The 14,976-nt window shown below is 46.4% G+C and overlaps 1 protein-coding gene across 1 annotated transcript; it reads left to right on the forward strand.

The window, feature by feature from the left end:
* The first annotated feature begins 11,630 nt into the window (after positions 1-11,630).
* On the forward strand, positions 11,631-14,243 carry LOC123402121 (growth-regulating factor 12-like). Its single transcript, XM_045096002.1, has 3 exons — positions 11,631-12,153; positions 12,373-12,518; positions 13,481-14,243. Exons 1-3 carry the CDS (start codon positions 11,872-11,874, stop codon positions 14,019-14,021), a joined length of 969 nt encoding a protein of 322 aa, XP_044951937.1. The 5' UTR covers positions 11,631-11,871; the 3' UTR covers positions 14,022-14,243.
* Positions 14,244-14,976: the final 733 nt, after the last annotated feature.

The raw sequence follows: 14,976 nt of genomic DNA on the forward strand, positions 1-14,976 counted from the left end.
GTTTTGTATGCCTTTTATATCTTTTTTGGGACTAACTTATTAACTCAGTGCCAAGTGTCAGTTCCTGTTTTTCTGTGTTTTGACCCTTTTAAGAGGAGGATTTTAAACGGTGTCCAAACGGAATAAAACTTCCGAAAAGATTTTTTCCGGAACCAAGGCAGGGGCCACCAGGGGACCCCACAAGCCCCCTAGGCGCGGCCAGGGGGCCCGCACCTAGCAGGCTTGTGGGCCCCCTGTGGCTCGTCTGCCCTACCTGTTCTGCCTATAAATTCAGGAAAATTCCAAAACTCCATGAGAGATCCACGAAAATACTTTTCCGCCGCCGCAAGCTTCTGTCTCCGCAAGATCCCATCTGGGCACGTTCTGGTGCCTTGCCGGAGGGGTGATTCGGGTACGGAGGGCTTCTTCATCAACACCATGACCTCTCCGATGATGCGTGAGTAGTTCACCATAGACCTTCCGGTCCATAGCTAGTAGCTAGATGGCTTATTCTCTCTCTTGGATCTTCAATACAAAGTTCTCCATGATCTTCATGGAGATCTATCCGATGTAATCTTCTTTGCGGTGTGTTTGTCGAGATCCGATGAATTGTGGATTTATGATGAGATTATCTATGAATCTTATTTGAGTTTCTTCTGATCTCTTATATGCATGATTTCATATCCTTGTAATTCTCTTCGAGTTGTGGGTTTTGTTTGGCCAACTTGATCTATGATTCTTGCAATGGGAGAAGTGCTTGGTTTTGGGTTCATACCGTGCGGTGATCTCACCCAGTGACAGAAGGGGTAGCGAGGCACGCATCGTGTTGTTGCCATCAAGGGTAAAAAGATGGGGTTTACATCATTGGTTTGAGTTTATCCCTCTAGATCATGTCATCTTTCTTAAGGTGTTACTCTGTTCGTCATGAACTCAATACACTAGATGCATGCTGGATAGCGGTCGATGTGTGGAGTAATAGTAGTAGATGCAGAAAGTATCGGTCTACTTGTCTCGGAAGTGATGCCTATACGTATGATCATTGCCTTAGATATCGTCATGACTTTGCGCGGTTCTATCAATTGCTCGACAGTAATTTGTTCACCCACCGTATTATTTGCTATTTTGAGAGAAGCCTCTAGTGAAAACTATGGCCCCAAGTCTACTTCACACCATATTTTCAGCCTACACTTTTACTTCGTTGCACTTTCCGCCTTCAGATCTCACTTTGCAATCAATCCTGAAGGGATTGAGAACCCCTTTATAGCGTTGGGTGCAAGCTCTTTTGTGTTTGCGTAGGTACTCTGGACTTGACCTTGATTCTCCTACTGGATTGATATCTTGGTTCTCAAACTCAGGGAAATACTTACTGCTCCTGTGCTGCATCACCCTTTCCTCTTCAAGGGAAAAACCAACACAAGCTCAAGAGGCAGCAGTGACGTTTGATGCACACAAGGTATTCCTTCGGTGCCAGTGAGTTATATGATCTCATGGTCATAGGAACAAATACTTGACACGCAGAAAACTATAGCAATAGAACGACACGATCAATATGCTACGTTCATAGTTTGGGTCTAGTCCATCACATGATTCTCCTAATGATGTGATCCAGTTATCAAGCAACAACACTTTGCACATAGTCAGAAAACCTTGACTATCCTTGATCAACTGGCTAGCCAACTAGAGGCTTGCTAGGGACATTGTTTGGTCTATGTATCCACACATGTATCTATGTTTTCATTCAATACAATTATAGCATGGATAATAGACGATTATCTTTAAACAAGAAATATAATAATAACTATTTATCATTGCCTCTAGGGCATATTTCCAACAGACACCCTGTGACTCTGCCCCACTCGACTGGCGGCGACGGGGTCAATCTCATTCCACATATCGATATGGTGGTTGGTTCGCTTACAAAAGAGTGGTGGGGTTTTCTTCTCTCATAGTGAGACACGCAAGAGTCCTCTTCTAGGGTGGCATCCATTGGCACATGTGTGATGGGTAGCGTTTCGGCCTTGTGGACGACAATGAATAGCATCAATCTTGTTTCAAAGATCGAGATAGGTTTTGGCGTGCTACCAAAAGAGTGGTGTGATTTTCTTCTCTGGTGGTGTAGCGACACGTGAAAGTCCTCTTCTAGGGCGGCAACCATTGGCACAAAGGCGATGGGAAGCATTTCATTCATGTGGATGACGGCGGCGTGGGTGAGACTCTTTCAATATATCAAGATGGTGGTGGGCCCGCTTAGCAAAAGAGTGGTGGGGTTTTCTTCTCTCGTGGTGTAGCCACCCATAAAAGTCTTCTTCTAGGGAGGCATCAATTTAAACACATGTGATGGGCATCATTTCAGCCATGTGGGCAACTGTGGCAACGGGCAATCTAGAGATTGAGATGATGGTGGGCCTGCTACCAAATGAGTGGTGGGGTTTTCTTCTCTGATGGTGTAGCAAGATGCAAAAGTCTTCTTGTAAGGCGGTGGCCATTGGCACACACACGAGTGGGGGTGATTGTATCATGGCAGCAACCAGTGTGTATAATAGGGTTGCCATAGGTGACACTTTGATTGCGCCCCTCGAGCATGCTATGTCAAACCGCTATCCCTCCACTCATAAAAATGACTCAATGGATATAATTCAACGCTTTCCATATAGGTTAGCCATGCTCAATAATCATATCGGTACATTAGTGACATCTTCCATTCTACATGGAAACAATTCTTTTCGAATTTGAGAGCCATTTCCACGACGATAATACCAGGCCCACGTAAAGTTACAAAACCTCTTACGTAACCTTCCGTAACAATTTTCTGCCCCCTTTAATTTTAGGTGGGTGGGCCCCCTTCCCACCCTTCTCTAATCCTGGTTATCCACGTTGATTCATACGTAAAGAACATAACTTCCTCTACGTAAGTGCAACATTACTCCTACTGTGGATAGTTGATATCTCCTTTTTATTGATTCGATATTGGAACAAGAAATGGTATCCCACACCTATTTAGTGAGAGGTGACCCTGGGTATTGAACCCACGAGAGGAAGACTCCCTTGAAGCAATGGTATCTAGCAAGCTTTTTGCCAAAGTCTCAATCTAGCTTTTGACCGGATCACCAAGCAAATTGTGATTCAACACTTCTAATAAAAAGAAGGTATGGGGATGAGGTCTTAATGCTTACAAGACTTATAATGAAAATGATATTTGTTTGTGCCCGGGAAGTCACCCATCAAGAGGTGCTTGCTTCATATTGGAGTGGGGGATGTGTCCAAATTAGATCTTGACCGACATCAGTCCTCCATCAAGAATCAGTTGTCCTACCGAAGGCCCTATCCGCCTCGCGAGGTTGCCCCGATAATTAAGATAATAATATCAAACACAAGCATTGGGTGTTTAATGACTATGCCTCATGAATCCCAAGGTTATGATTCATGGTACCCAACTAAACCTTACTGCCATCGGTGTTCGGTAACACTGCACGGTCCCCTTCCTCCTAGCCTCATCGGTGCTCGATCTCCGTGATCCTGAGTACCTGTAGGGATGAAGATCGTGGACAAGACAAGAGACACTTCACGAAACATTTTTATTTCACACATACGAGACATTATGTCAAAGACTTCCATCGATCCGTTCACCAAATACTTCATGTTGCAAGGCTCATGCCTCACCCCATACCTTACCGAACTACTCACACATGGAGATCATAGCGCGAGAATAAATCATTAAAGAACACATCTTGGGATTGATTGATTACAATATGTCTTATAATGGATACCTTATGCGACGCACAATTACAAATATGAACTAGATGAGAGAGCACTATGGTGATGTAAATGGCTATGGAGATGAAAGTGGCGCTAGCTAGGGTTTGTGGATGGAGATGATGATGAAGAGGTTCTAGATGTGGCCGACGCACTCGCGTTGATCGTTTTGATGACATTTTGACTAGGTCCCCTTTATAAAAGTTGTTCTCGTGGACGACTTGCCTCGGTTTCCTTGCCAAACAACCACTCTACGGGTGTGTGCGCTTGCATGGAATACAACTTTGGCTCCGGTGGCCTTCTAACGCCTCTAGTGACTTATTTCTTCTCCACTTTCCTTCTTTTCCTTTCTCCGAGGTGATTTCTTCCCTTTTTAGCCCATTACGTGTGAAAAAATATCAAAGAGAGGATTTGTGCAATTCTTTGCATTCATTAGTCATTAGTAGCTAAATCGAAGCGAATATCTCTCTTTTAATGAAATGTCTCGGTTTAAACATTGTTGAAATGAGTGTAAAAATATCACTCATCAGTAGTCACTAACCACATTAAGATATTTATGCACAAAAAGGATCTTCTTTGGAAGGACCGTTGGTTTGCGGGTGAGACAACGATTGGGTCGGGTAGGAACGACTAAGCATTGCGTGACTGCATAATGCATGGAAATGATCCGTGACTGTCATTGGTGATGCCTAGTCGTGTCGAGCATGCACGCTGCAACCATGTAGTGGTGGTCCGTCTTCTCCTCCATTGATCAACAAGCTCCGAACAGTTTGGATGTCTCATGACATAACTAGATGTCTAGATGAGACACCTGCACTATTTTCTTAAGATATTTTATGTTTACAACGCTCACATGTGATGACCATCACGAGAGGATATCCTCGCGGATTCAGACAAAGTCATGTGCGGCAAAAACCCTCTAATTTTTTCCTTTGTTGGTCATAGTCGACACTAGCTCACTCGCGTAGTCTCTTGAAGGTTTGGCGTGAAAGAATGGCAACATTTCATAGGTATTTTTTACCTTTGTCACGGATATGTCATTTGTTATCCACTACATGTACTCGTGATCCTTTAACCTCGTTTCCTTCCATGCATCTTTTATATCTAAATAGCTAGCTCTCTGCTAACATATAACATGCAAACATGCCATTTTATCATGCAAACATGTGTGAAAACGCCCCCTTCCCTTTGGTTACATCCGATGAAAATACGCAAATACGCATGAGAAAAAACTCAACACGATATTTAAATATGGTAAATCAGAATCCGGTCTTATTATTTTAATTTAAAACTAATATCTCATAGAAGTAAATATAATCAGAATATGTCGTATTTGAATTTACAATTCTATATTATTAACTCAATAATTAAACATTTGAAATTTCTAATTTGTGCGATAAATTTAACTGTTTCATAAGATTAAATCTAATCCAAATACATTCCAACCATTTTCGCTATGATATGCAGGTTATCATATAGTTTGTAATGAAACCATAGATAAGTGTGTCATTTGAGAATGCACAAGGCTAGGAGATTTGCACCTCCAGGTAAGTGTTACTTTCTCATCCCTTGGCGGCTAGCGCAAACTATCCCCTCCAGTATTCATCAATGAGCTTGTAGATCCGCCGCCCTTCTGCCTTCCGCACCGATGGATGGGAGGGGAATCTTGGTGCCTTTGCGCTGATTAGTAGTTTAGGTTAGGGTTTTTTAGTCCTTGCAGGTGTGACACTCGGGCGATGGTGGCGCTTCTTCTTTGAGTTTGTCTTCTGGTCTTCGATTCTCCTCAAGTTCACCTGTCTGGGTGTGGTTGACGGTGCTTCGACGTAGATTCATGTCGCCTCCTCGGAACGATATGGTTAGGGTCTCTCGTCGTGTTGTGGGATTTGATGTCATGTGCTTCGGGCCTATTCAAGGGTTCAACTGCGACGACTGCGGCTCGAGGGTGCTGGCTCTTAGGGATACGTGCACAATATCTTTCCAGCTATCATCAACAAGGTGAAGCCGGCTCCAGTAGGTGAGCGGCAACAACGACGCGTCGGCGGTGAGAGTCCTCTTCTAGGGCGGCAACCATTGGCACAAAGGCGGTGGGAAGCATTTCATGCATGTGGATCACAGCGGCGAGGGTCAGACTCTTTCCATATATCGAGATGGTGGTGGGCCCGCTAGCAAAAGAGTGGTGGGGTTTTCTTCTCTCGTGGTGTAGCCACCCATAAAAGTCTTCTTCTAGGGCGGCATCAATTTAAACACATGTGATGGGCATCATTTCAGCCATGTGGGCAACTGTGGCAACGGGCAATCTAGAGATTGAGATGATGGTGGGCCTGCTACCAAAAGAGGGGTGGGGTTTTCTTCTCAGGTGGTGTAGCAAGACGCAAAAGTCTTCTAGTAAGGCGGTGGCCATTGGCACACAGACGGGTGGGGTAACTTTTGAGTCACGTGGATAGTGAGGCGTCACGTGATTATGTCATGGCAGCAACCAGTGTGTATAATAGGGTTGCCATAGGTGACACTTTGAGTGCGCCGCTCGAGCATGCTATGTCAAACCGCTATCCTCCACTCATCAAAATGACTCAATGGATATAATTCAATGCTTTCCATATAGGTTAGCCATGCTCAATAACTATGCCGGTTCATTAGTGACATCTTCCATTCTACATGGAAACAATTATTTTCGAATTTGAGAGCCATTGCCACGACGATAATACCAGACCCACGTAAAGTTACAAAACCTTTTACATAACCTTCCCTAACAATTTTTTGCCCCCCTTGAATTTCAGGTGGGTGGGCCCCCTTCCCGCACTTCTCCAATCCTGGTTATGCACATTGATTCGTACGTAAAGAACATAACTTCCTCTATGTAAGTGCATCATTACTCCTTTCGTGGACAGTTGATATCTGATACGTCCATTTTGCATCATGTTTTTATGTTGATATTTATCGATTCTTTGGCTATTATTTCACTTCACGGTACTATTCTTATGCCTTTTCTCTCTTATTTTGCAAGGTTTACACGAAGAGGGAGAATAGCGGCAACTGGAATTCTGGTCTGAAAGTGGAGCAAAGTTGAGATACCTATTCTGCGGAACTCCAAACGCCGTGAAAATCAACGGGGATTTTTTCCCAATTTATAAAAAATACTGGGCCGAAGAAGTGCCAGAGGGGCACCACGGGGTGCCCACAAGCCTGCACGGCGCGGCCACCCCCGCAGGCCGCGCCATGGGGGCTTGTGGGCAGCCCACTGGCCCCCCTCTTTTGCTATATGGAGGGTTTCGTCCAGGAAAAAAATCGAGAGGGAGCTTTTTCGTGGTTTCGCCGCCGCCACGAGGCGGAACTTGAGCAGAACCAATCTAGAGCTCCGGCAGGACGATCCTGCCGGGGAAACTTCCCTCCCGGAGGGGGAAATCGTCGCCATCGTCATCACCAACACTCCTCTCATCGGAGGGGACTCATCACCATCAACATCTTCATCAACACCATCTCATCTCCAAACCCTAGTTCATCACTTGTAACCAATCTCCGTATCGCGACTCCGATTGGTACTTGTAACGTTGCTAGTAGTGTTGATTACTCTTTGTAGTTGATGCTAGTTGGATTATTTGGTGGAAGAGTTTATGTTCAGATCCTTGATGCTACTCATTACCTCTCTGGTCATGGATATGATTATGCTTTGTGAGTAGTTACTTTTGTTCCCGAGGACATTGGGATAAGTCATGCTAATAGTAGTCATGTGAATTTGGTATTCGTTCGATATTCTGATGTGTTGTATGTTGTTTTTCCTCTAGTGGTGTTATGTGAACGTCGACTACATAACACTTCACCATTATTTGGGCCTACAGGAAGGCATTGGGAAGTAGTAAGTAGATGATGGGTTGCTAGAGTGACAGAAGCTTAAACCCTAGTTTATGCGTTGCTTCGTAAGGGGCTGATTTGGATCCACTAGTTTAATGCTATGGTCAGACTTTGTCTTAATTCTTCTTTCGTATATGCGGATGCTTGCGAGATGGGTTAATCATAAGTGGGATGCTTGTCCAAGTAAGGGCAGTACCCAAGCGCTGGTCCACCCACATATCAAACCATCAAAGTAACGAACGTGAATCATATGAACATGATGAAACTAGCATGACAGAAATTCCCGTGTGTCCTCGGGAGCGTTTTTCCTCCTATAAGACTTTGTCCAGGCTTGTCCCTTGCTACAAAAGGGATTGTGCCACTTTGCTGCACCGTTGCTACTTTTGTTACTTGTTGCTCGCTACGAATCATCTCACCAAACAACTACTTGTTACCGACAATTTCAGTGCGTGCAGATTTTACCTTGCTGAAAACCACTTGTCAGATCCTTCTGCTCCTCGTTGGGTTCGACACTCTTACTTATCGAAAGGACTACGATTGATCCCCTATACTTGTGGGTCATCAATATCTCCTTTTTATTGATCCGATATTGGAACAAGAAACGGTATCCCGGACCTATTTACTCAGAGGTGACCCTGGGTATTGAACCCACGAGAGGAAGACTCCCTTAAAGCAATGGTATCTAGAAAGGTTTTTGTCAAACTCTCAATCTAGCTTTTGACCGGATCAGCAAGCAAATTGTGATTCAACATTTCTAATAAAAATAAGGTACAGGGATGAGGTCTTAATGCTTACAACACTTATAGTGAAAATTATATTAGTTTGTGCTCGGGAAGTCATCCATCAAGAGGTAATTGTTTCATATTGGAGTGGGGGATATGTCCAAATTACATCTTGACCGACATGAGTCCTGCATCAAGAATCAGTTGTCCAACCGAAGGCCCTATCCGTCTCGCGGGGTTGCCCCAATAATTAATATAATAATATCAGACAAAAGCATTGGGTGTTTAATGACTACACCTCATGAATCCCCAAGGTTATGATCCATGGTACACTACTAAACCTTACTACCACCGGTGTTTGGTAACACTTTACGGTCCCCTTCCTCCTAGCCTCACCGGTGCTCGATCTCCATGATCCTGAGTACTTGCAGGGATGAAGATCATGGACAAGACAAGTCACACTTCACGAAACAATTTTATTTCACACATACGAGACATTATGTCAAACACTTCCATCGATCCCTTCACCAAATACCTCGGGTTGCAAGGCTCATGCCTCATCCCATACCTTACCAAACTACTCACACATGGAGATCATAGCACGAGAAGAAATCATTGAAGAACACATCTTGGGATTGATTGATTACAATATGTCTTACAATGGATACCTTATGCGACACACGATTACAAATATAAAGTAGATGAGAGAGCACTATGGTGATGTAAATGGATATGGAGATGAAAGTGGTGCTAGCTAGGGTTTGTGGATGGAGATGATGATGAAGAAGTTCTCGCTATGGTCGACGCACTCGCGTTGCTCGTTTTGTTGACATTTTGACTAGGCCCCCTTTATAAAAGTTGTTCTGGTGGACAACCTGCCTCGGTTTTCTTGCCAAACAACCGTTGTGCAAGTGTGTGCGCTTGCATGGAACACTGTCTTTGGCTCACGTGGCCTTCTAACGCCTCTAGTGACTTATTTCTTCTCCATTTTCATTCTTTTCCTTTCTCCCAGGTGATTTCTTCCCTTTTTAGCCCATTACGTGTGAAAAATATCAAAGAGAGGATTTGTGGAATTCTTCGCATTCATTAGTCATTAGTGGAAGAATCGAAGCGAATATCCTCTTCTAATGAAATGTCTCGGTCTAAACATGGTTGAAATGTGTGTAAAAATATCGTTCATCAGTAGTCACTAACCACGTTAAGATATTTGTGCACAAAAATGATCTTCTTTGGAAGGATCGTTGGTTTGCGGGTGAGACAACGGTCGGGTTGGGTAGGAACGGCTGAGAGTTGCGTGGCTGCATAATGCTTGGCAATGATCTGTGCCTATCATTGGTGATGCCTAGTCGTGTCATGCACGTTGCAACCATGTAGTGGCGGTCCGTCTTCTCCTCCATTGATCAACAAGGTCCGAACAGTTTGGATGTCTCATGACATAACTAGATGTTTAGATCAGACACCCGTACTATTTTTTTAAGATATTGTATGTTTACAACGCTCACATGTGATCACCATCTCGAGAGGATTCAGACAAAGACATGCGCGGTGCAACTCTTGGACGATCCTCGTTCAGTATAGTTACTAAAAACAACACTTCAATTTAAGGCAAACCCCTCTGATTTGTCCTTTGTTGGTCGGAGTCGCACTAGCTCACTGGTGTAGTCTCTTGAAGGTTTGGCGTGAAAGAATGGCAACATTTCATAGGGTTTTTTCACCTTTGTTATGGATATGTCATTTTTTATCCACTACATGTACTCATGATGCTTTGACCTTGTTGTCTTGCATGCATCTTCTATATCTAAATAGCTAGCTCTTTGCTAACATATAACATGCACACATGCCATTTTATCATGCAAACATGCATGAAAACGCTCCCTTGAGTGACATCCGATAAAAAGAAGCAAATATGCATGAGAAAAGGCTCAACGCGATATTTTAATGTGGTAAATCATATTTATTTCAGAACCCATCACTTATAATTTTAATTTAAAACTAATATCTCATACAACTAAATATAATCAGAATATGTCGTATTTGAAATTTTAATTCTCATATTATTAACTCAATAATTAAACATAGTGAACCATGTGCATTTCAAATTTTAGGTCTTATATCGTCAATTTAAAATATCTAATTTGTATAATAAATTTAATTTAAAACTTCTATTCCATAAGATTAAATCGAAACAAAATACATTCCAACCATTTTCACTATGATATGTGGGATATCATATAGTTTGTAATGAAACCATAGATAAGTGTGTCATTTGAGAATGCACAGGGCTAGGAGGTTTGCACCTTCACGTAAGTGTTACTTTCCTATCCCTTGGCGGCTAGCGCAAACTATCCCCTTCGGTCTTCATCAATGAGCTTGTAGATTCGCCGCCCCTGCCTCCTGCCCCGGTGGCTGGGAGGGGAATCTCGGTACCTCTGCGTCGATTAGTAGTTTAGGTTAGGTTTTTTTAGTCCTTACAGGTGTGACACTCGGGCGATGGCGACGCTTCTTCTTTGAGTTTGTCTTCTGGTCTCCGGTTCTCCTCAAGTTCACCCTTCTGGGTGTGGTTGACGGTGCCCCGACGTAGATTCATGTCGTCCTCCTCAAAACGGTGAGGTTAGGGTCTCTCGTCGTGTTGTGGGATTTGATGTCATGTGCTTCAGGCCTATTCAAGGGTTCAACTGCGACGACTATGGTTCCAGGGTGCTGGTTTGTAATGGCACGTGCACAACGTCTTTCCGGCTACCATTGACAAGGTGAAGCCGGCTTCAGTAGGTGAGCGGCGACAACGACGCGTCGGCGTCTCGTTCTGACGCCGGTAGTGGTCGTTCGATGACCTCAGACTATACCGAGAGTTTCATTATGTTTGGGGTGCTTTATACACCCGATGAAATTTGATAACACATCTTTTGCGGTTTAAATTGAGCTAAAAAAACACCTTACATTTGTGTACAGAGGGAGCAGCACGTTACGGTGGTCGCTACATGCGCCTGAAGAACGGCATGCACCACTCTTGCACGTACGTATAAGACACGTACGTCGTTCCCTCAAAAAAGAAAGAAAGAAGGAAGACACGTACGTCGTTGCCGTGGGTGCAGCGTATGTGAAAAAAGGTGTAGTGTACGTAGGCATGTCTCGTACACATAGCAGCAATACCCACCAAATCCCACCTGCCTCCTCGGCCGCCCCGTTTCCCCATACAACCACAGTTGTACCGCACATGGCGTATTGCGTCCATCGATCCACCCCACCCCACGTCCCCACCCGGCCCTATCGCTCACGCAGTCACGCCTTCCGCCCCCCCTCCCCCTCCCCCCCGATCTCGAGCGAAACTGCACCAGAAATCCGCTGCTGCACTCGCTAGTCGCTACTACCTGTCCTCCCCCTCCCCCTCCCCCCGTCTCATAAATAAATGCCTCCGTCGCGATCCATGAGGCGAGGCGAGTGAGTGAGTGAGAGAGAGAGAGAGAGAGCGAGAGCGGACGAACCAGCCCACGCTGCACCCAAACCCCCTTCGGCCCTTCCTCACCCTCCTCCGATCTGCACCCTCCTCGAATCCCCATTGCCGCCCGCCATGAGGATCCGGAGGAGGCCGCAGGCGCAGTCGCCGCCACCGCCCTACCCGCTGCCGCCGCCCTCAGATCCGTTCACCGCGCCCCACCCACCGCCACCGCCACCGCCACCGCCACCGCCACCGCCGAACGCGGAGGAGCTACACTGGGAACAGCCGCCGCTCCCGGGGGACGAGGCCGAGCAGGGGAAGAGGAGGAGGATCGAGTCGGAGGAGGGGTTGCACTCCCACCCGCGCCGCCCGCACGCGGATCCCGGCCCGCCCGCATTGCCGCCACGGCCGCAGGTACACACATGCCCCTACATTCCGTTACAGTTTGGGTGCGTCCATCCGTGCGTGCATGCCCGGCCCTCCGTGGATTCTCGTTCCGGTCCACTAGTAGTACGATACATACCACCAGTGGCCTGCCAGTTAATTCCTTTCGTTACACCCGGCCGGATTAATTAGCTGCGGTGTCCAGATCTGACCGCGCTTCACTGAATCGTTATCTGTACCTGCTGCCAGGACGGCAACGCGGTGGCGGCGGGACGCAGCACCGACGACGACGACCCGCCTGTTGTTCACGGCCACGGCGGCGGAGGCGGCGCACAACGTCGGGGGGCAGTAGCAGCTGCCGCCGCCGCAGATGGCCGCACCCGCGCCCACGAGAGGTACGTGATTCTATCTCTGTGACGACGACGCAACCAAAAGCGTCCCGTGTCGCCGGCCTGCGCGAATCGTTGGTGCGGCCGGTGAATCAGCCGATGATGCTAGTCGCGGCAATGATGGGTCGAGTAGTAGAATCGGAAAGCATCCGAGGCCTCTTTCCCGTCTGCTGGGCTCTGTTGGCCTCCTTGACGTTTTACATGCAGCAGGCAGGCAGGCTGTGGGAGCAGCGCGATGCGGTGCCAGCTCGGCACATGACACGCACCAGCACCAGCACCAGCACGGTCCAGTAGACTCCAGCCGATTTTAATACCATCTCATCCGATCCTCCTCGTGTAGGCGGTGCAAAGCGACGCGGTGCTGCTAGCGCGTGGTACACTGTCAGTCCATGGTATATATATATATATATATATATATATATATATATATATATGTATAGATCGTATTCTGTTTTGGAAGAAGAAAAATACGGTGGTATTTCGGTGCACTCAAGCATGTCGTGGGATTGCTTTTGTCCCCTTGCATGCCGACGTGCGAGGATCTCGACGATCATGGGCTTACAGCCTGGTGGCCTTGTCCGCTTCCTCACCATGCCCACGTTGTTGCGATCTGTACTCGCTACTTACTTCACTAGCTACCATCCTCTACGGGTGCAATGCAAATTATGAAATGCAATGCAATGCAATGCACCCCATGTTCCTGGGAGACATGCATGGACCATGTACCTGTGGGCGCATGTTATGATCTATTCCGCCATGTTTGTGTGCATGATACATACTTACATGATTAATACGTATATCAATTTGGCACTGGCCTGCATCACATCACATCGCATGCTGCTTAACTGGGGAGCTGGGACTGGACTTGTCCCAGCGTCTTCTGATGTTCATTTTTATCTGATACCAGAGTATTATCAGCTCCAAGCCAAGCGCCGATAATATTACTAATGCTCCATGTTGCACTGCAGCCTAGAGAATGGACATCGCCGCGACGACTCTGAGCGGCCGGTGATCAATGCCGGGGAACGTTTCATCATCCAGGCAATGCCGGCGGTGCCGGTGAACGTGAAGGAAGGGATCAAGGACGACCGGGGCGGCGGTGCCAAGAAGAAGCGCCGCGGCCCTCCGGTGCTGATGGAAGGCTCCCGGTGCAGCCGCGTGAACGGCCGCGGGTGGCGCTGCAGCCAGCCCACGCTGGTCGGCTACTCCCTCTGCGAGCACCACCTCGGCAAGGGCCGGCAGAAGAGCGCGAGCCGCACCGAGCCCAGCAGCTGGAAGAACGGCGGGGCCACGCTTGGCCGCACCGAGCCCAGCATCAGAAAGAAGGCAGCGCAGCCGTCCGTGCCCGTGGTCGCCAACGGCCGCGCCGGTGCGCCCAGGCTCGGCCGCACCGAGCCGGCCAGCAGCAAGAAGAACGTCGATGCTCTGGCCGTGGTCGCTGCACGGGCGCACGACGCCAGCGACCTGTCGAGCCTGCTTGCCGCACCTCTAGCGGCGGAGGTCGAATGATCATCAATCGCGCGGTCGATCGTGGAACCGTAGAAAGTGAGATTCTTTAGTTTTCTTTTGGAAGGGTACGGCTGTGCATATCTTGCAGTTCATGGCGAGCAGTTTCTCTAGCTGTCTGGACTTCTCTTTGGTCTCTATGATCATGCAGACGTTTTCATCGTGTAATTAATAGGATTGCAGATAATTAGTGACCACACATTCTGTGGTAGATTGATCAGTGCATCTCCGGTCGAGGAATTTCCTTTTCTTTGACGGCGATTGGTAATCTCAGTTGGGGACAGTGCATGAGTCTGTCTCAGACGTACACATGGGAACGTGTCGGTGTCATAATGTCATGCCGGTGCTTAGGTGCAACATATACGTTGTCTGTCTTTTACTGACAGGATGCTCCAACAACTACTTAACCAAATCAAGCCATCAACATAGGATCCATGCGTTTTCTAAACAAAGCATAGGATCCATGCATTTTCTAAACAAAGCATAGGATCCGTACGAGCGTGTATCTTCATCTGGTTAGCGCATATATGCACGAAAATTGCTTTTGGAGGCCGAGCTCCATGAAGGCATTTTTTTCAACATTCAAAATTTGTCAAGGTTCATAATTTTTACAATTCAAAAAATTATGAAAAAATTACAGATATGGAGGCATAATGTACATGTGTGACAAAATACGTTGAAATGAGGGTTGTGCAAAAAAAAATCTGAGACTTTTTAACCCATGATACTATTCATCCTCGAAGTTCAGAAACTCGTTTGTTTATACAGGTTGCATTTCAAGGCATTTGATTCTGAATTTTTAGGCACATACATTTCATCGTTGTATAGTTGCATAATTTTTTTGGGATTTTCTGAACTCAAAAAGTTTGAATTTTAAAAATTTCAAAAATAAAGGGATCTATGGAGCTGGATCACCAAAATGCCATACTCATATATGCATACTTACACTGGAGCTAAA

This window comes from Hordeum vulgare, chromosome 6H (assembly GCF_904849725.1).
Source record: "Hordeum vulgare subsp. vulgare chromosome 6H, MorexV3_pseudomolecules_assembly, whole genome shotgun sequence".
NCBI lineage: Eukaryota > Viridiplantae > Streptophyta > Magnoliopsida > Poales > Poaceae > Hordeum > Hordeum vulgare.

Excerpts from the sequence above, each read along its gene's own strand:
- LOC123402121 (XM_045096002.1), top strand. The coding sequence starts at position 11,872 with ATGAGGATCCGGAGGAGGCCGCAGGCGCAGTCGCCGCCACCGCCCTAC. Across the intron at positions 12,154-12,372 it reads CATTGCCGCCACGGCCGCAG|GACGGCAACGCGGTGGCGGC; the intron begins GTACACACATGC and ends ACCTGCTGCCAG. Across the intron at positions 12,519-13,480 it reads CGCACCCGCGCCCACGAGAG|CCTAGAGAATGGACATCGCC; the intron begins GTACGTGATTCT and ends GTTGCACTGCAG.